Consider the following 21,253-nt stretch of genomic DNA (forward strand, 5'->3'; position numbering starts at 1 on the left):
GAAGAGTGGAGGTGGAAGGAGTGGTGGAGAGAGAGTAGAAGCCAACTGATCCCCCTTCTCCACCTGCAAAAGGCCCACACTGGGGAAGAGCACAAGCCATAGGTACAACGAGGGCAAGAGTTTTGACTATTTCTTTTTTTTTTTTTTTTTTTTTTTTTTTTTGAGACGGAGTCTTGCTCTGTTGCCCAGGCTGGAGTGCAGTGGCACAATCTTGGCTCACTGCAAGCTCTACCTCCCAGGTTCACACCATTCTCCTGCCTCAGCCTCCCAAGTAGCTGGCACTACAGGCCCCTGCCACCACGCCTGCCTAATTTTTTGTATTTTTAGTAGAGACAGGGTTTCACCGTAGTCTCGATCTCCTGACCTCGTGATCCACCTACCTCGGCCTCCCAAAGTGCTGGGATTACAAGCATGAGCCAATGTGCCCGGCCGAGTTTTGACTATTTCTTGGACTGGGGCCTCTAATTATGGATGAGAGGATGTTGCATTACACACAGTGACATGCAGGGCCAGAGTAGTCCCGAGTGTTCATCCAAGATAGGGAAGATCTAGCCACACTCCAAAAACTGAAAGGGGTAGTGGCCACAGAAATGCAGTTGCTTTGTGATTATCTTTTCATGCCTTGAGCTCGTTCAACAGAATGGTTACATGTGAATGAGTGTTGAGGAGACATCTAAACTCACTTTCAATTCTAAAGCTCAGTAATACTTTTGGGTAGCTATATGCTGACATGGGTCACCCATTCTAGACCTTGAATTCCAAATTATCTTCAAAGGCTGCCCACCTGCCCTACTCCAGCCCCCAGGTCCTCTGGAAGTCTAAGACAATCTCAAGTCATCTACCAGTCAGCATGCAATCCTCTCTGGCCCCACGCCCAATGGAACCACATGAGGGAACCTCTCACGAGTTCAGTGCATGGTTCTCAGCCCTCCAAGTTTCACAGGCTCCAGAGAATTTAAGAAGCCTAGAAGTTTCCCTGGTTTCCCAGTAGTTATAGTCTTATGGAAGCCCTGAATCTGAGGACCAGGTGAGCAGTGACCTGAGCTCACCCTGGGCATTCCCTCAGAGCTTCCAAGTGACCACTCTGCCAAAGAAGGTGGGTGATCAGTTTGTAGTCCAAGCTCCCCAGAAGCATTCACAGCCTGCAGAGAATGCAGGGATTGGTCCTGGCCCTTCCCCTCAGCCAGCTGAGAGCCTTGGTGGCAACCCGAGCTCCCCTGAGCTCCATTTCCTCATGTAATCTGTCATTCTTACTCAAGGCTGCACAGCAGAATAACCCAGGGAACTTTCCAAAACAATGCCTGTGCTTGGAGCCCAGCCTAGGGGATGAGGGTCAGTTGGTCAGTGGGGAGGCCCAGGCACCTGCCCTCTTGGAAGTCCCATTAGAGATTTTCCCGTGCAGCCCCATTTTGGTCCTGTGTAATGAAATGACATGTCAGATCCAAACTGCCCATCAGTTCAGTCTTGCATTTCATCATCTCCAACTTCAAGACACCCTTAAAGACTCCAGAGGAAAAGACAAAGGTAAAGTGACAGGACCCGCAAGTGTCAGAGGCCCTGTGCTACCCCCAAACCAAGCAGTGAAGCCCATGATCATCCCGGAGACTTGATAAAGTATAAAGTGTAGCATTTACAAGGGTGGATTCTACTGTCAGACTTGATAACTCCAGCCTTGGGCAAGTAATGTAACCACTCTGTGCCTCAGTTTCTTTATTTGTAGGTGGAAAACTCTAGTACCAGCCTCATAGGGTTGTAGTTGTGGTGAGTTCATACACGTAAAGTGTTCAGAGAGGTGCCCGTCCTACCATGTGGTGAGCACTCAGTAAGTGCTGGCTGTTATCGTGCTTATTCTTGTCATCATTATCATTCCCCAAAGAGCACTCTGGACAGTGTCAGCAGAGAGTGGGGAAATGCAGGATATAGAAAATATGTCCTCGGCCAGGTGCAGTGGCTCACCCCTGTAATCCTAGCACTTTGGGAGGCCAAGGTGGGTGGATCACAAGGTCAGGAGTTCGAGACCAGCCTGGCCAACATGGTGAAACCCTGTCTCTACTAAAATAAAAAAATCAGCTGGGCATGGTGGTGCACACCTGTAATACCAGCTACTCAGTAGGCTGAGGGAGGAGAATAGCTTGAACCCGCGAGGTGGAGGTTGCAGTGAGCCAAGATCACGCCATTGCACTCCAGCCTGGGCAATAGAGTGAGACTTTGTCTCAAAAAAAAAAAAAGAAAGAAAGAAAATATGTCCTCCCCTTGCTAGATGCACCCTTTTCCTCAAGCACAGGGACGTCAGTGGAGTTTATACCACTTTTATAAAACTGACATTTTTAACCCACACAAGATCCTAGGGGGTTCTCATCCCTGTTCTCTGACCCCCCGGCTGCTGTCAGCATTGCCAGCACTGTGCCTTGGCTGTCATAGGCTGCCTACCGAGGATATGAGTGTTCACAAAGGCAGCTTTGCAGAGAGAGAGAAAATACAATTCTGCACAAGAAACCAGCACAATCATATTGAGCACAAAATAGAAAAGAAAACCTTGATTTCATTGTTCATGTACTTTGTACAGATCTTGAGGCAGTAGTAGGGATTATAGAGTGGCTGGTCCTGATAACCAGAAAAGGAAAAAGTCCATCTTTTTCTCAAAACTGTTGTGACCTTCAGTTGGGTTGCCCTGGCTCTGATGGGTTTGTGACGGGACCTCCCTGGGGAAAGAACAGTTCCTCTGAGGTGCCACCAAACCTTGGAGTTATAATACTATTTAAGTGCTTGCTCTCTGTAAAGGAGTTCATCTGGGTGCCCCAAAGAGCAGGGCTTACTGATAATGTTCATGTAGAATGGATTCCCTCGCCCTGCCAGACACACAGGAAGCACCAACCATTTTTCCCTCCCCTCAGAGGTCAGCCATCTTGTTTAACAGAACTCTCCTCACCTTTCCTGGACAAGAAAGCGTTTCCCATGCTGCACTGCGTCCACAGTGTCTCTGGCCAGTCTGCCTGTGTCAGGGCCATCTCAGGGGTCTGAGGAGCCCTTGCCAGTGGAAGGGCAGATCCTCCACACCTCGGACTAGCCCCCAAGACCACCTAACAACTCTTCCTTTCTGGAACCTTCATTGAATTCGAAGGTGTCACTGTGTTGGGAAAATTATGGAAACACCTTGAAATTGTGTTTACAAGACATTGCAATTTAACTCATGTCTATGGATAAAGAACTATGAGCTTCTTCCTATTTAAAAACAAAAGAATATCTTGAATAAATATAGTCAGTGTCTAATATAATAGAAATAAGTAGACTGAGGAGCTCTATTGGTTCTTTCTGGTGTAATAAGAAGTAACTTGATGAATTCCATGTGCTGTTTTCAGGAGACACTGAAGAGGAAAATTCATCAAGACTCCCATCCAAATACTATAGCCATAACGAGTTATTTCAGGACAATCTGAGAGTTTGGGAAATTATTTTGTTTCCCTTCAGTTGTTTAAAGGACACTTTTTACTAAGCCAGAACTCTGTGGTCTCTTGTCATTGTCTCAAGTCAATATGACAGAGAGGTTTAACTGGCAAGGCACCTCTTCTTAACTGGTAGTGGCCTGAATCCAGCTCATTAGAAGCTTTCCCCTGCGAGCAGCGGCAGCGTGTGGATTGGGCCGAGGCTGGGGTGGGACAAGTGGAGTAGGCATTTGGGTGATGTCTGTGTGAATCCCGGCATAAACAAGCCACTTGCCTGTGGAGTGTTTCTGTCTAAAGGTCAGTCTCCTAGTGATCAGCTCTTGCTTTTCTTCCAAGCAGGAGCTATACCACCAGTCCTATGACTGCGTCTGCGTCATGTTTGCCTCCATTCCGGATTTCAAAGAATTTTATACAGAATCCGACGTGAACAAGGAGGGCTTGGAATGCCTTCGGCTCCTGAACGAGATCATCGCTGACTTTGATGATGTAGGTACTGAGAGTTGCCCTTGAAGGGCAGGAGTACACCCAGTCTCACACCTGTGCACTTGAAGTTACTTCAGGATAGTGGCCTATCCCAAAAAAACTTGTCCTTTGGCATAATTTCTGGCAGATGGCATTAAAGCCTTTTGCTTTATTTAGGTCTCTGACTAATTTGAGGTAGACAAATACATTGTATTTTTGAAGCTGGTATGACTGCTAGGAACAGCTACCAAAATCTGTTAAATCAAATGTGTATCCAGTGTGCTAGTAGATTCTCTACAAAGGCTTGAATTTGACGTAAAATACTTGCCCATCCTTTTCTACATAAAAAGATAATGAATTGTAATAGACTATTGGTGTGTCTGTGCCTACTTCAATGCCTTTGTCAGATACCAACTTGCACTATGCATGGATGACATTTTATTGAAAATACAATCTGTATGGGGGGATAATACAACATACTTTAGAAGGGACAGAGTGTCTGTTTTAGAATTTGAAATAGGTGTCATTTTTCAACTTTCTACATAGAGAAGAGTGTGTTCTATTTCCCAGTAAGAACAAACGCCCCTCTGGTTTAAGGATATTGCAGCCACACTATTCTTATCACTATCTTGCAAAATAGAAGAAAATTGACATCTGTCCAGGAGCATGTGTTAATGATGATTCATGGAATTTTGAAATACATGATGAGATTACATAACACGGTGGTTTCAGGCAAACCTCCTAAATGTCTTGTGGGCCCTGTGCATTTTCTCTCACCACCATCATCACTGTGAGGTCGATGCTAGATATTCATGGTGACGTCATGACCGCCAGCGATTACCACTGTGATCTTGGGTGCATCGTGACAAACAGCGGCTGGGGGTCTCAGCTGCTCCTCAGTGAAATAAACATTCCCCAGTACTAACGAGTGAGTGACAGTGGATATGTGGATAGGTGATACAGGGATTTGCTCATCTGTCTTAAATTATTAGATATGTAATCCTGGAGGAATCTCCTCTGAAATCAAGAGATCCAAGGGAGGGGCAAGAAAACGCTCTTGGTCTCCCGTCAGTGCCATTTGAGCCCTGCCCTCCTGAGTGGGTACAGACCTTCCAGGGTGTCCTTCACGTGCAAGCCCATTCCTCTTCCTTCCTACAGCTTCTGTTCTTATCCCTGCCTTTCCTCCATCCCAGCTGAAAGCCTAACTCAGCAGACTAAGGAGGAGTCAAGTGGGACGCTGATAACTAATTCCAAGACAAGAAATAGTAGGGCTCGGGCCAGCTGTGCTGGCTTGTGCCTGTCATCCTAGCACTTTAGGAGGCCAAGGTGGGAGGATCGCTTGAGCCCAGGAGTTTGAGACCAGCCTGGGCTACATAGGGAGACCCTGTCTCTGCAAAAAAATTTTTAAATTAGCTGCACGTGGTAGTGTATGCCTGTGATCTCAGCTGCTTGGGAGTCTGAAGCAGGAGGTTCACTTGAGCCTGGAAGATGGAGGCTGCACTGAGCTATGATCACACCACTGCACTCCAGCTAGGGTGACAGAGCAAGACTCTGTCTCAAATATATATATATATATATATACACGTATATCATATGGCTCCTCTTCTGTCTTGCAAACAGCAGCCTTCTCACTTCTCTTAGGCCTCCCATGGAAGGGAGAAAGAGAGAGAGAGAGAGAGGGAGAGCTGGCTTCTCTTGCTAATATATGTATTAGGCTAGGGCTGATGACAACCATTTAGATCTTTATTCCATCCACCTGAAGCACTAATACTTGATCATAAATAATTCTGACCATGCAAGAAAGAGCTCACTCATCGAATCATAATTTTATATTTATGCCTTTCAAATGCATAGTCAGGAAATTTATTCAAGCCCATTGTCATTTGCATCATAATTCATCTTGGTTCCTTCACTAGCGAAGTTTGAATGGTAATTCGTGTTCCTTGGAAGTAAATCATTATGCTGTACTTTCCTCCAAGGACATGTGCTGTATGAAATACATGAAGTTTTCATTCCTGGAAAAGCCCAGGGCCCAAGGGTGCATACGCAGTGGTTGAAACAAGTCATGGCATTACTGTGAACCAGCATTTGAGAATGTCTCTATAAAATGCTCAGCTTCAGGTCAGCATCCAACTGAGTAACTGGATGGTTGTCATTGCTTCACAGCTTCTTTCCAAGCCAAAATTCAGTGGAGTTGAAAAGATTAAGACCATTGGCAGCACATACATGGCAGCAACAGGTCTGAGCGCTGTGCCCAGCCAGGAGCACTCCCAGGTAAGACGTGTTGGCCACTTAACGGCACAGGTGAACCTCAGCCCCATTCACAAACCACCCCCGGACCAAAACAGCCATGAAATGCCCCAAGAACTGTATATTTTTTACAACCTAAAGCTCAGAGTCAAGGTCCTATGAGAGAAGATGAAAATTCCAGACTTCTTAGAGCCAGAGAATCTGTTCACAGAACTCCTTCTGCTGGCCAACAGGAGAAGAAAAACCAATCAGTAGCTGCTTGTTAATACAGATAAATACTCAATGAAGTAGAAGATGAAAGCTAGTTATTTGAAGGAGACTCAGTAAGGATGGATCCAGGTCTTTTTATTTAAAAGAATATAGTCAAGGCCGTGTGCGGTGGCTCACATCTGTAATCCCAGCACTTTGGGAGGCCGAGGCGGGTGGATCTCTTGAGCTCAGGAGTTCGAGACCAACCTGGGCAACATAGTGAAACCCCGTGTTTACCAAAAATACAAAAAAAAAATAGGCAGGTGTGGTAGCATGCACTTGTGGTCCCTGTTACTCGAGAGGCTGAGATGGGAGGATGGTTGAGCCTGGGAGGTGGAGGTTGCAGTGAACTGAGATCGCACCACTGCACTTCAGCCTATGTGACAGAGTGACACCCCATCTAAAAAATGAATTAAAATAAAATAATGTGGTCAAAAAACAAGTTGGCCAGATGGAAATTTCATTGAAAATGTCATTTGGGCAAAATTGAATATCTTCAATCAACTAAGGTTTTCGAGATTTTCTCGTGTGTGTGTGTGTGTGTGTGTGAGAAAGAGAGAGAGAGAGAGACAGCATGTACGTAGACATGCTTGTGTGACTTGTGGGAATATTAGTAGGGGCTTGTAAAAAAGACCTCCTTTCCCCTCAGGACAGTGGCCTTTGCTGTGGAGCCTGCCCTCTGCTGGGCAGACCCACAGAGAAACTGCACTTAGCAGAACACACTTTCTGTGGACAGGCAGGTTCTCGAAGAGAAGAAGGGCTGAGTACCATGTATGAGCCCCTCTCCCATAACCACCTCCCATGGGAAGAGTGAGAGCGGGGAGAGAGGCAGCAGGCACCATAACAGAGCTCCCTCTTCCAGGAATATCAGGAGAGGGTCCTAGTTTCCTGCTTAACATTCATGCATTCATGGGCAAAGAGTAGAACGTGGATAGACGTCTGACTCAAGATGGAACCCTAGCATTCTTCCAGTTAATTGGAGTGATATGTATTCCATTGGTTCTCCTCTTCAGGTGGTTGCCTTCAGATTATTATTTTTTAACGAGTATGCATTACTTCAGTAATAAAGAAAATAAAAGAAACAAGCCATAAAAGAAACCCCAGAAGAACCCTGCCTTTGAATTCTGAGCAACACCCTCTCAAGCCATCATGGAGTCTGTGGCCAAAGGAAAACTGCTGTACCCTCTGCATGGTGTTGTAGATTTTTAATGGTTAGGGTTTTTTCCAGAACATTAAAGTGTTAAAAATTGAAAAAAAATGTAAAATCGAGATATTAAAATATACAACATTCTTTTAACTTTAAATATTCTATTTATAACCCAAACCAGAACTAATTACAATTTTACTTTCCTGGCTTTCATGGAAACAAATATATGCTTCTCCAGTGCCTTTAATGTTCTGGAAAACATTGGCCATTAAAAAAAATAACATTAAAATATGTATAGACACAGGCATTTTTCTTATTGCCTCAGGCTCTAAGATGCTCAGCACAACACTGTCAGGACCTATCTGTCTTAGTCTGCTTGGCCTGCCAGGCAGAATACCACAGGCTGGGTGGCTTAAATGACAGAAATTTATTTCTCACAGTTCTGAAGGCTGGGAAATTCAAGACTGAGGTGCTGGCTGATTAGGTGTCTGCTGAGGGCTCCTCTTCTGTCTTGCAAACAGCAGCCTTCTCACTTCTCTTAGGCCTCCCATGGAGGGGAGAGAGAGACAGAGACAGAGAGAGAGCTGACTTATCTTCCACTTTAAAGAGGGCACCAGTTCTGTTGGATCGGAGCTTCATTCTTATCAACTTAGTTGACCATAATTACCCCCTAACAAAGCCCTGTCTTCAGTACAGTCACCTGGGAGATCAGCACTTCAACATATAAATTTTAGGGAGGACACAATCCTATCCACAGCAGTGTCTTTATTTAAAATTTCATTATTTTAGTTCATCTTGAATTTTTCTGCATTGATTTTGATTTTTAAAAATATTGCACTAGGATATTATTTCTCATGATTGCTGAGCTTTTTTCTCCTTCTGAAGTTTCACTCCTGGGTGAGTGCCTCACTTACCTCATCCTCATCCAGCTATGACTTGGAGGCTTCTCCAGCTCATCTAGTGAGGGCCGTCAGGAGCACTTCACCCGATCACATCCACTACCAGCCCTTTGCTCTTAAGACAGCCAACTACCAATCCTTTGGCAGGGCCTTGGAGTGGGAGATCTTTTGAGGCACTACCACGTGAAGACCTGTTCCACATTCAGTTTCACTCTACAGCCCATTACTCTACAGCCCAGGGTGCATGTCTGCCTGTTCTTTCTGACCCTAACTCTGCCTCCATCAGACCCAGTCTCCTGGATCTTCAAGAAAAGTATCCAGGTCTTTTATCTTCCTTTCTGTAGCCACACTTTATAGACTAAGAGTTTGTATCCACTGCCTTTATATTTCACCTTCTACTTTCTCTCTACGCCTCCACAATCCTGCCTCACGAGTGCCATCAGGAATTCTACTCTCGATGACCAAAAAAACACTTCCAGATTCCAAAACTCCAGTCCAATCACATTCTCTGAGCATTCGTCCTGGGTGACGCCCTGTCTGTGGGTGGCCGTTGCCTTTGCTCAGTAATCCTCCCTTGGCTTTTGAGCCCTTCCATTGTCTGGCCCCAGCCTGCGGTCCCTCTCTTTGGGACATTGTAATATTCTTTCCTCAACCCCTCTTCTCCATCAGAGACCTCTCCTAAGACTTTATCCATCCCTTCTGCACATTCTCTCTCCACCAAAACCTCTATCTACTGTCTTGACCTTTGGGACAGACTTGGATCACTTCCAGCTTCCTGTAGACACCCTGCTTTCTAACACTACTGCCATTTTCTTCTTGTCCTCCCCACTTTGGAAACAGGGCCCCAACCCTCTGCCCCAGCTCCCTGCCCTGACCCATCCCCTACTTCTCCCTACAGTCTCTACACCAGCCCTCAAACATGCATGTGCTTTTGTGCAGACCAACCTGGGTTCTATCCACATCCTTTCCAGGTAAGGTGCACCCATGACCTGTAGCAGCACCAACTGTGGTGGTTGTTACAGTGGTTTTCACAGACAGCCCCAAGCCTGCTGTGTTTCTGGGGTGGGCTGGGGACCCCCATTTCCACTAGTTTACCCAGGTGATTCTGATGCTCACAGAAGATTCCCTGCCTGGTCAAGGAGCCTTTCAGAATCTCACTCATCAGAATGCCAAGGCTCCAACTTTCATAGAAGACTTTCCTGTGCCCCGACCTGGGGAGCTTTTCCTCACCTGGCTGTCTGGGTCCAGATCTTATTTCCTTTCTTCACTGTTTGCTCATTTTCAACTTTCCTGGAAGTGTGTATATGTTTCTTAGCCACCATCCAGACTATAGCAGGTGCCATGTGTTATGCAGTGGCCTTCAAAGTCCCCAGCAGGACCTTTAAGTGATCACCCGTGTTTGTTCAAGGAGTGATTGCACCTGTGCCCACTCCACCTCCCAGACAGTGTTTAGCTTCCTTCACTGTTTTACAAACCTGCCACTTCCAATGCAAACCCTCTAATTTCTTTCCCTGACCTTGAACCTTTACTGAATGGCTCCTGAGCCCTTACAACAAGCCTAGGAGGTAAGCAGTAAAACTCTTTAAAGATGGAGAAACTGAGGCACGGAGCAGTCAAGTAACTTTCTCCATGTTCTAGGGAAAACAAGTAGCCATAGAGTAGGGCTCAGACCTGGGTGTATCTGTCTGTCCAGAGCTCTGCACGGCAGCCTCTGGTGCTGCCTCCTGTTGTCCTTGGCTCACCTGCCCCTCCACCAGCCCCCACCCTTTCCTGAGCATCCCTGCACCCCTACATTTGTGTCTATCCTATTCACTCATCACTGCTCCTAGCCCTTTAGCAAATCCCTTCCCAGGAGCCCCATTCCTCCACCCTTAGCTGCCCCAGCAATGAAACTTGTCTTCTTGGTTATCTTTGAATGGCTTACTGACTTCAAACCCAGCCACTGTTGTTAACACATGACTGTTTTCAGGGTAGAGTTGAAAGAGCATGAATATCAAATGAAACTGCTTATTACTTACTATTATAGCTAAGTGTTCTGCACTTCTGTTACCTTATGCATGAAATGGTGATCACGCCCGTTACATGAGGCTGTTGAGAAGACTATATTTAACATGCAAAATACTTAATTGACTCCACGGGCATAGTAAGTAATAAAAATGCTAACAGTAATAATAATATAGTTGTGGTTTGTACTGTGTTTTGCATATTGGTACCATTGCTGCCTCAAATAGAACAGAGATAAGGGTTTTGGGACATTGAAATATGATATGTAGTCATATGGAGGGAAATTCTCTCAGTACTGTATGTGCTATTTATGATTAGAGCATTTAATTAGATTCTTTATAAAGGCATCCTAGAAATATTTTGAAGTGCAATGAAAGGAAAGTTCATTACAATTGATTTGGGGAAAATAACATACCTGATAAATATTCATGCTAATATTAGTTACTTTTATAAGAAATGAATGTCACTTTTACCTTTTGTAACGTGCCCAAAATGGGCTTAAGCCTTTGCTTCTCTAGTTATAAACAAAATATTTTCTATTTATTGTTTAGCCAAATCTTTAGTCTGGCAACAAAAGATATTCAGTTTACAAAATATATGGGGTAACCCAAGGAATAATGTCTTTTTCTTAAATCCAAAAAGAGGCAAATTATCTGGGTAATAGCCTTTTGAAATTTAGCCTTTATTTGTAATTACCTCGGCATTTTCTGTTTGCAGTAACAACATACTTACCCATGGAGAAACACGTGCATAGAAGTATATCAGCACCTAGTGAGGCAGGGCTTTTGTGCCTGGCTCTGTTTTTCCTCATTTGTAGTTTTTAAATGAAATGATCCATTCCAATTTTAAGCTTAAGTCAACAATGTGGCTAAACGGTTGAATTACATGTAAGAACCGATTGTTGTTTTTAAAAGAAACAGGCATTTGTCAGGAAAGGAAATATTAAACTGGAAATGGGCTTTCATTCATTCCCTGAGCACACTCCCTGAGGTGTAGACACCCTGGCTTGGATTTAGTGGTCGGTAGAAAATGAGAGTTTGCCCATCTCAATGGCCCTTCATTTTGCCCTCAAGACCTCACTCTCTTCTGAGCCTCATACCTGCAGCCCCTGCTTGTTTCTTTCCATGGACTTTAGAGAAAACTAGTGGCTGTGGTATGTTCTCCTTGACTTGTAGAGTTGTGCTTTTTTTTTTTTAAAGGATATTTTGCCGGAAAATGATCCAGGTACTCCTGAAAATTGATGGGTTATCTACCTGATTGGTGGGTTATCTTCCTGATTGATGGGTTATCTACCTGATTGATGGGTTACCTATCTGATTGGTGGGTTATCTGCTTGAATGGTGGGTTATCTACCTGATGGGTGGGTTATCTTCCTGATTGATGGGTTATCTACCTGATTGGTGGATTATTTGCTTGAATGGTGGGTTATCTACCTGATTGATGGGTTATCTACCTGGTTGGTGGGTTATCTGCCTGATGGGTGAGTTATCTACCTGATGGGTGGGTTAACTGCCTGATGGGTGGATTATCTGCCTGATGGGTGGGTTATCTACCTAGTTGATGGGTTTTCTGCTTGATTGGTGGGTTATCTACCTGTTTGGTGGGTTATCTTCCTGATTGATGGGTTATCTACCTGGTTGGTTGGTTATCTGCTTGAATGTTGGGTTATCTACCTGATTGGTGAGTTACCTACCTGGTGGTGGGCTACCTGATTGATTGGTGGGTTATCTACCTGATGAGTGGGTTATCTACCTGAGTTATCTACCTGGTAGGTGGGTTATCTGTTTGATTGGTGGGTTATCTACCTGATCTTCATTCTGATGACAACAGCCAGCTGGAGCATAGAAGCAGCTGTTCATTAGACTGGGAGTGTTCTCCACTACCGTAGTCCACACCACTCCCTGTTGCCTCATTCCTTCTGCTGCACTCCAGAGCCTCACCTGTTCCACATCTGAGGGGCTTTTCAGATGTGGAAATCTGCCCTAATCAAAGATTAGAGATAACTCTGATCTTAACAAGTATGTAAATAGTTTTGATCTTTTTCAAACAAATTTTTCTAGGAACTGAAGTCAAAAACAAAGTTTAGGGAAGAAAACTTTCATTCAGACCCATGCTTTGATTGTAGTATTGCTGTAATATGCAGTACCTCTAGCCATCACTGACAATTTCTAACAGGTTGACACCCATTTCCCCCAACAACCTGGAAGGAAAGAACTTGCACTTCTGGAACAGACGGAGGGGAGAGCAGGGGAGCAAGAGGAAAGGGGAGCTGTTCTCCAGCAAGGTGTCAACACTGGTGCTGCTTCCATTCTTAAAAACATCTGGGCTGGGCGCGGTGGCTCACGCCTGTAATCCCAGTACTTTGGGAGGCCGAGGTGGGTGGATCATGAGGTCAGGAGATCGAGACCATCCTAGGTAACAAGGTGAAACCCCGTCTCTGCTAAAAATACAAAAATGAGCCGGGCGTGGTGGCAGGCGCCTGTAGTCCCAGCTACTCGGGAGGCTGAGGCAGGAGAATGGCGTGAACCCGGGAGGCGGAGCTTGCAGTAAGTCAAGATTGTGCCACTGCACTCCAGCCTGGGCAACAGAGCAAGACTCCGTCTCAAAAAAAGAAAAAAAAAATCTGAGTTTTTGCTTTCTTTTCAATTATTTTATTTTTTAAAACAATTATTTTATCCAAATATTATCTAAAATAAATATATAATTTTATTTACTTATTACATCTAAACAAGTCCAATGGCAGGCCTGGGTTTGTGGGCTGAGGGTCATCAGTAGTTCATAAGCACGACCTCCTGCTCCACTGGCTCTTGCTGAATTTGCTCCATTATTCTGCTCCCTCCATCCCCCAAATCAGACCCTAGGCTCCATCTGAGCCACCTCTGAGATTCCTACCCTTACCCTCCTAGCCTATTGGCAAAACTGAGCTGACAAAGCAATGAACAGGAAACATTTGCTGTCCACATCCACTGACTCCCGAAGACTGCTCCGAGTTAGGACCGCCCGGCTCACCTGTTAGGACCTTTATGTGGCTGCTGTGTCATCCAACAGACATTTTCTCTACTGACTGAGCCAAGTTCCAGGTACATGCTGGTGACTGCTCTCAGAGTTTTACAGTCTGGGAGTGAACCGGGAGTACAAACAGCAATTCCTGTGTGAGGTGGGCACAGAGAATCTGGGAAGATTAGAGAGATCCTGCCACATGGACCAAAGAGGAAGCTAGGAGTCATTCAGAGACCGTCCCTGCCAGTGTCATAGTAGTCAAGGGGTCCATTAAAACTAATAGCCCCAATTCCCTTCACTGGTAAGAATCGAAAATAGATTAGGTCTCTGTGGAAATGAAAAGCAAAAAATCCTAAGTCTGTGTATTTTTGTGCAAACCCCAAAGCTGTCATGATGTGTCAGAAGAAGAGAGAAATTTCCTTCTGCTCTTATGCTGTTAGCAGGAAACTCAAAACTGAAAGAAAATGAACTGTCCCTCTTCACTATACATACAGAGAATCTCAAAGACACTTAAAAGGTCAGGCACCTTGGTCGTTGTTAAAGCTGTAAGTAAGAGGCAAAAGTACCACACTTAGCCATAAAACAATACTAGTATCTTCCTCCTAGATGGCTGTCATGTCAAGCAGAGTGACATGCATCTCTACACTATCACGAAGGAGACTAAGACCCAAGACCCAGGGATGCAGGCTGAATGCATTGCTTGTATCCATTTATTCAATCTTAACTGAAACCTAATGAGGTAGGGAGTTGGCTGGGTGCGGTGGCTTGTGCCTGTAATCCCAGCACTTTGAGAGGCCAAGGCAGGTGGATCACCTGAGCTCAGGAATGCGAGACCAACCTGGCCAACATGGTGAAACCCTGTCTGTACTAAAAATACAAAAAATTAACCAGGCATGGTGGGCACACAACTATAGTCCCAGCTACTCGGGAGGCTAAGGCAGGAGAGTGGCTTGAGCCTGGGAGGCGGAGGTTGCAGTGAGCCAAGATGGTGCCAGTGCACTCCAGCCTGGGGTACAGAGCAAGACTCCATCTCAAAAAAAAAAAAAAAAAAGAAGAAAGAAAGGTAGGGCGTTATTGTCCCATTTAACAGGTGAGGAAAACTGAGGCCCAGAGAAGTTAAATGACTCTACCAAGGCCACACAGCTAATGATTGCAGAAGCTGGAGCTGAACCTATTTTTGCCTGATGCAGGCAATATTCCATTGGCAACCCTCTCCCAGGTAAGCTGATTATCACAGTATGCAGTTTTTTATGCTCGGCTGGGAGAAGTCTGATGAGATCTCCTTGAAGCCCGTCAGGAGAACAGAATGCTCCTTAGATAACAATCCCCATTTATCTTCCAAATCAGATACAGGGAAACTTGAACACCAGAAGTTTTTCAGCATAGAACACAGGGCCAGACACATAACAAATGCTCAGTGAATATTTATGGAAGGAAGAGGGAGAAGAGAGTACAGAAGAGGAAGGTTATGTTTATTTTAGCCTAAAAAATTACCTCGGTTATTACCAAACAGACACTTGGGTTATAAAATCGTCTTGGTAAACATGCATCTACTTTAAGCAATGTTCCTTGCTGGTGAAACTTCCAAAACAACCAGTTTATAAAATGTGTTTCAGGGAACTGAGTGAGTAGTCTCTCTGTGTAGCTGGAAGCCCGTTAAATATCTGGGGATATATAACATAAATTATTCAGATCATAGGAGAAATAACTGCTTCATACTGCCATCAGATATTTATCGAGACCCAACTTATGAAGACTTGTTGAAATGAATGAGTTCTTCTAGAGACTGAACATAATTTTTTCTAGGGTTTGCTAAGCCCAAATGAGTTACTGATGTTGAATTAAACTTCATTCCCAGAACTCAATCTCTTCTTTTATTACTGACGTCACTTAAAACCTCCAGTTTAAACCAACTGTGTGAAAACAGATTGGGCAATAATTTCTCAAGGAGCGGAGCTTGTTTGCTGCACCTTGGTTTGGTAAAAAGCAAAATCATTTCTCCCATGGCAAATATGTCCTCCTTACTTGGACAGCTGTAATTTTTACTACACAAGATTTTGCTTGTTGATTTAACAGCTTGTGCCTCCTATTAAGGAGCACGATGTTTTCCAACTGACTGCACAAGCCTCCAAATCAGGTTTTCCCCATAAGTCGTGAGACAAAAAAATACTAGTGAGCTATGATAGAAAAGACTAACTGTTCTTAAGAAATGACTTCTGAAATTCCACCAAAGTTAGCTGACAGTCAACTTTGTAACTCCAATTTTGTAGTTATATGGTTTTTCTCTCATGACTCTAAGTTGAGAATTTACTGCAATAGTTCTATTTCCTTTGACTTTTTCTGGAATGATATAATTCACCTGAGGATAGGAAGATGTCTTTCCCTCTTGAACAGAGATTTAATTCTTCTTCTCCATTCATATTTATACTGTTTAGTGCAGTGATTCTCAACTGGGAGCAATTTTAATCCTCCCCCCACCCCCCGGAGTATTGTTATTGTCAATGGAGACATTTCTGGTTGTCACAATGAGAGGTGAAGGATGCCCCTGACGTCCAGTAGGCAGAGGCCAGGGATGGTGTTAAACATGCTGTGATGTGCAGGACAGCCCGCAGAACAGAGAATAACCCAGTTCAACCCAGTTCAAGTGTCCATGGTGCCAAGGTTGGGAAACCCTGCATTACTGCAATCCCCGTGCACACTCCTTATTAAACACTGTGTAGAGCGGATGCATAACCCCTCTTCATTTTCCTCTCCCCTTTAGCTACCACCTTGGTAGTAGCTTTTCTCTACCTTGCTGTCACCTTGAATAGGTGCTTATGTCTACAGTCTCCATCTATCTTCTCACCCATCCCTTCTGAGTCACTGAGAGATGGGCTTTCTCTTCACTTTCCGTAGAGGATGCTCCCCCAAGGTCAGCAGGTGGCTCCTCTTTGTCCCCAGACCCTTCTTCATCTCTGATTTACCTCCCTTTGGGCTCCAATGCTCATCTCAGAAGTCACTGCCTAAGGCCCGCAACAGCCCCATGTTCCGTTTCTCCTGGTCTCTCGGCTGTTTCCCAGTGTGCCCTGCTGGTTCCCTCCCCCCGACCCATGTCCTAGCCGAGGGCATATTGCCAGCTCAACCCTCTACTATCCTATTCTCCTTTCTTCCCTTGGAGCCCTCACATGCTGTAGTAGGCACATTATGATCCTTCCTGGGTGCATGCTCTTCAAATGCACAGTGGTCACCTTTGACCTTCCACCAAAACTTAATGAGTCCATGTCTGCGTTCCTCGCAGCCATTTCCTCTTGGTGATCCCACTGCCAACCTAAGTATAGTCATTCAATAAGCATTTATTGCGTTCTTCTTCTTTGTCAGGGACTTTATTCTGCTGTGGAGACACAGATTAATAGAGCAAGGTCTCCACCCTGGTGGAACTCACAAACCAATGAGGGATGCCGACTTGAAAAGACACAAGGCACTGGCTTCCGTGCTAACACGGACGTCCATTCGGCCAAGCAGCCATGCCCAGCAGGCCTGGGACCGCATGTCAGTGAAACCCCAAAGGCCCAGCAGCTCACCAGGCAGGCTGGAACAGAAACCGTGCTCCACCCCACTTTGGTGCCCAGAATCATTAAGTATTGGGGGAGCAGGAACCTTCAGGACGTTTAAAGGAATTAAATGAATTCTATGCATATACTAATAATGTAACAAAAAATAGAAACTTTTAAAAAGGTGAAATTCCAAATATAAATATAGTAAGTGCTACAAATTCATGTTAAATATAAACAGGTAACAGGAATGGTAAACAGAAATTAATAGGAAATCTGCATAGAAATGTTCACTTCTTCCCACTGGGAAATCTTCAGGACTTCTCTCCTTCAGCTCTGTAATTACCTCGTCCTCGTGGGATGACACAGCCCTCAAGGACGAGTAAATGAGGAAATTGTTACCCTGCATATTAGTTTGCTGGGGCTGCCCTAACTAAGTACTGCAAACGGGGGACTTAAACCACAGAAGTTAATTGCCTCGCTGTTCTGGAGACTGGAAACCAAAGATCAAGTCGTCAGCAAGGTTGGTCTCTCCTGAGGCCTCTGTTCTCCCCGTTTCGGGGCTCTTTCCTTCTTCTTGTGTTTTCACACGGCCTTCCCTTTGTGGGTGACTGGGTCCTAACTGCCTCTTCTTAAAAGGACACCAGTCATATTGGATTAGGGCCCACCCTTATAAGCTCATTTTATCTTAATCACCTCTTTAAAGACCCTATCTCCAAATATGGTCATATCCTGAGAGACTGGGGTTAGGACTTTAACATATGAACTTGGAGGGACACAATTCAGCCTAAAAACCTCCATTTCAAGGCCTAAGAGGGCAAATGGAGGGGGATGTTCCCAGAACTAGAGAGCGCTGCAGTGCAGAGACAGTAGCTGCCACCCGGGGCAGTAGCGCTTGTCCTCCGTGAAGACTGACCCCTGTGGAAAGCCTGCGGTGAGAAGGGAAGAGGAGGAACGAGGCCCCAAACCTCCTCCCCGCTCTCTTTTTCCACGGCACCTCTCACTGGGCAATCTCCACTGGCAGCCCAAGGACAAGGAGCGGGCACCCCCTAGCGGTCAGGCCACCAGAGCCAGAGCCCAGCAGAGAAAGGCAAAGGCCGGCTGTGGAGGGGAAAAGAGGGAAGAAGGTGCCAGCCCCTCCTCAAAGCCAGCTTCCCTTGGTGATTTCTGGACTAATACAATATAGGTTCCCCGTAATCAGCCTTAGCCTGCATGATGCGTTTGGCCTGAGGGGGCCTGAGACACGGAAGTCAGTGTCTTCTAGCACCTAACATCTCCCCTTGTCCACACAGTGCTTCCTTGAGATGGGATTTGATTCTTATAGAATGTCTGCAGTGCCTTGTAGCATTAGAATTTGCCAGCGTTCCTTTCGGCCTAAAGCTCAGGTTTGGGACAAAGGGGAACAGTTTCCAGCTGTGATGCTCTAACTTCCATCCACCTGTGTGTGTTCGTTCTCAGGAGCCCGAGCGGCAGTACATGCACATTGGCACCATGGTGGAGTTTGCTTTTGCCCTGGTAGGGAAGCTGGATGCCATCAACAAGCACTCCTTCAACGACTTCAAATTGCGAGTGGGTACGTTCTGCAAAGAGGTCTCAGTTTCAGTTGTGGCAAAGATGTGGAATAAGGAGTAAGTCATAGGAGATATTGATGATCCTTTCAGTGTTGGAGTAGAACAATTACAAATGCATCCCATTGCAAGACTGGATGACAGAAGGAAGGACACTTTTGAACAAATTAGAAAAAACCCCCCTTTGGTTGGACCTAGGCTACCTGCACTCAGTCAAGGTCCTGTCTACAAACACGGCACGCACAGCCTTGAGCCGTCCTGCATTGCTGATTCACTGTGAGACATCCACTAAGAGCTGCTGCATTATTTTATGGGCTGTTGCCAATGAAACTGGGACCTGCCACTAACTATAAGATACATCCATATTTCAGAGATGTAAAAATATTTTCTTTAAAAAAGTGGATCTTAGAATTGTTGCAATACAGTTCCATCTTCCTGGGGCCACAAGCTGTAAGAACACCAAATGTGTCATAGGTTCTGAAACAGTGACAGCTTTTCAGATTGTGTTCAAATCCTAGAGAAAAAAAAATCCAGCTTTCTTTATAATATTGTTAAAAAATAACCTTTAGGCCTGGTGCAGTGGCTCATGCCTGTAATCCCAGCACTTTCGGAGGCTGAGGTGGGAAGATCACTTGATTCCAGGAGTTTGAGACCAGCCTGGGCAACATGATGAGACCCCATCTCTACAAAAAATAAATTAGCTGGGCTTGGTGGTGCATGCCTGTAGTCCCAGCTACTTCAGAGGCTGAGGTGGGAGGATTGATTGAACCCAGGAGGTTGAGGCTGCAGCAAGCCATAATAGTGCTGCTGCAATCCAGCCTGGGTAACAGAAAGAGACCCTGTCACCAAAAAAAAAAAAAAGTAACGTTTACTTGGTTGAAAACAAAGGCTTCCTGATTTCTAAATTTTTAACAGACTTTAAGTTGATTTTTTTTTTAGCATGTTTCATTACTTGCCTTTTACAAATTGTTGTTTTTTTAAATGTGTGTTTTAAGCCATCAAGTCAACACACAGCTGGGTTGTGATGTGTGCAGTTACTTGCAACCATTCAGATTTCTAAGAGCTTCCTTGACCATTTTATGGTTTTCTTGGCAACACATTTTGCTTCTTCTGAGACTCAGTTTATATAAGAGCAGTTCAGGCAGCAAATTCTATCTGAATGGTCTTTAACGCTCTCTTACATACAAATTTCAACTTTAAAAAGAAATCTGAATATTTAAAGCCATTTTTTTCCTTTGCTATGGGTATGTCCTGAATTTCATATAAATCTAAAATATGTTACATCTCTTTCACAAATGAGATGTGTTTCTCCACTTGTACTATTAGTTGTCAGTGTTTAATCACATTTTTCTTTTTTTTTTTTTTTGAGGCAGAGTCTTGCTCTGTCACCCAGGCTGGAGTGCAGTGTCACGATCTCAGTTCACTGCAACCTCCACCTCCTGGGTTCACATGATTCTCCTGCCTCAGCCTCCCAACTAGCTGGGATTACAGGCATGTGCCACCACACCTGGCTAATGTTTGTATTTTTAGTAGAGACAGGATTTCACCATGTTGGCCAGGCTGGTCTCTCACTCCTGACCTCAAGTGATCTGCCCACCTCAGTCTCCCAAAAGGCCATATTTTTCTTTTTACTTTCTCAGTTCTGTGCATAGTAAACCCCTCTCGGGGGCTCTACCTTACACAAAGATGAGATGACCACACCAAACATGGGCATGTCCCTTTGACCCCAGAGACTCTACACTGTTTTGACAGCTTGGAAAATGGGCTCCTCAAATGTTGCTACTATGCCTCTTAAAAAAAAAAATGTATTACATGGGCATATTAGTCAGGGTTATCTAGAGGGACAGAAATAATAGGATAGATGTATATATAAAGGAAAGTTTATTAAGAAGAATTAACTCACACAGTCACAAGGCGTGGTCCCTCATTAGGCCATCTGCAAGCTGAGGAGCAAGGAAGCCAGTCCGAGTCCCAAAACTGAAGAACTTGGAGTCTGATGCTGGAGGGCAGGAAGCATCCAGCACAGGAGAAAGATGTAGGCTGGGATGCTAAGCCAGTCTAATCTCTCCACGTTCTTCTGCCTGCTTTTATTCTGGCCATGCTGGCAGCTGATCAGATGGTGCCCACTCACATTGAGGGTGGGTCTGCCTTTCCCAATCCACTCACTCAAATGTTAATCTCCTTTGGCAACACCCTCACAGACACACCTAGGAACAGTACTTTGCATCTGTCAATCCAATTAATTTGACATTTAGTATTAACTATCACAATGGGAGAATGACCTCTTCTATTATCAAACTTACGGAGACCAAAATAATATTGCCCTGCACTGCAGCATGGGACCAGAACAGCTATTTGCCAGTCACATGTGCTACATCCAAAGTGCCATTTTCCTGGTCTAGATTTCAGTGATATTGTTCAGATTCATGTGAACTATTGAATGGACCTCCTTCCAGTGGTGTTTATTGACATTAAATGCCTACTTTACCCTGATTGTCCAATAACTGATAAAGTCTATACCTCAACCCCATGTATCAGCCTTGTTAGATTTCTAAGGAAGCCCGAACTCAACGTTTCACTTGGCCTTTGAGTCTTCCTTTCCCCAGACCCTCAGTCTCTCCCAGGAGGGGGCTTCCCTGCTTGACCTCCATGCACTGTGACATCCAGAGGCAGTTCGGGGATAGCAACGTGGAAGAATAAT

General features: G+C 44.9%; 1 protein-coding gene across 3 annotated transcripts in view; it reads left to right on the top strand.

Annotated features, from left to right (window-relative positions):
* ADCY2 (adenylate cyclase 2) overlaps window positions 1-21,253 on the top strand; it is a 430,421-nt gene that overhangs the window by 401,046 nt on the left and 8,122 nt on the right. For 2 of the 3 annotated variants that reach the window (XM_024247608.2, XM_054555396.2), the window contains 3 exons: window positions 3,783-3,929; window positions 6,072-6,179; window positions 18,443-18,557. In XM_024247608.2, coding sequence (XP_024103376.2) covers window positions 3,783-3,929; window positions 6,072-6,179; window positions 18,443-18,557 — 370 coding nt within the window. Of the gene's footprint in view, window positions 1-3,782; window positions 3,930-6,071; window positions 6,180-18,442; window positions 18,558-21,253 lie in introns of those variants that run through there. The other variant, XM_054555397.2, reaches the window with a different exon arrangement.

This window comes from Pongo abelii, chromosome 4 (genome assembly GCF_028885655.2).
Source record: "Pongo abelii isolate AG06213 chromosome 4, NHGRI_mPonAbe1-v2.0_pri, whole genome shotgun sequence".
NCBI lineage: Eukaryota > Metazoa > Chordata > Mammalia > Primates > Hominidae > Pongo > Pongo abelii.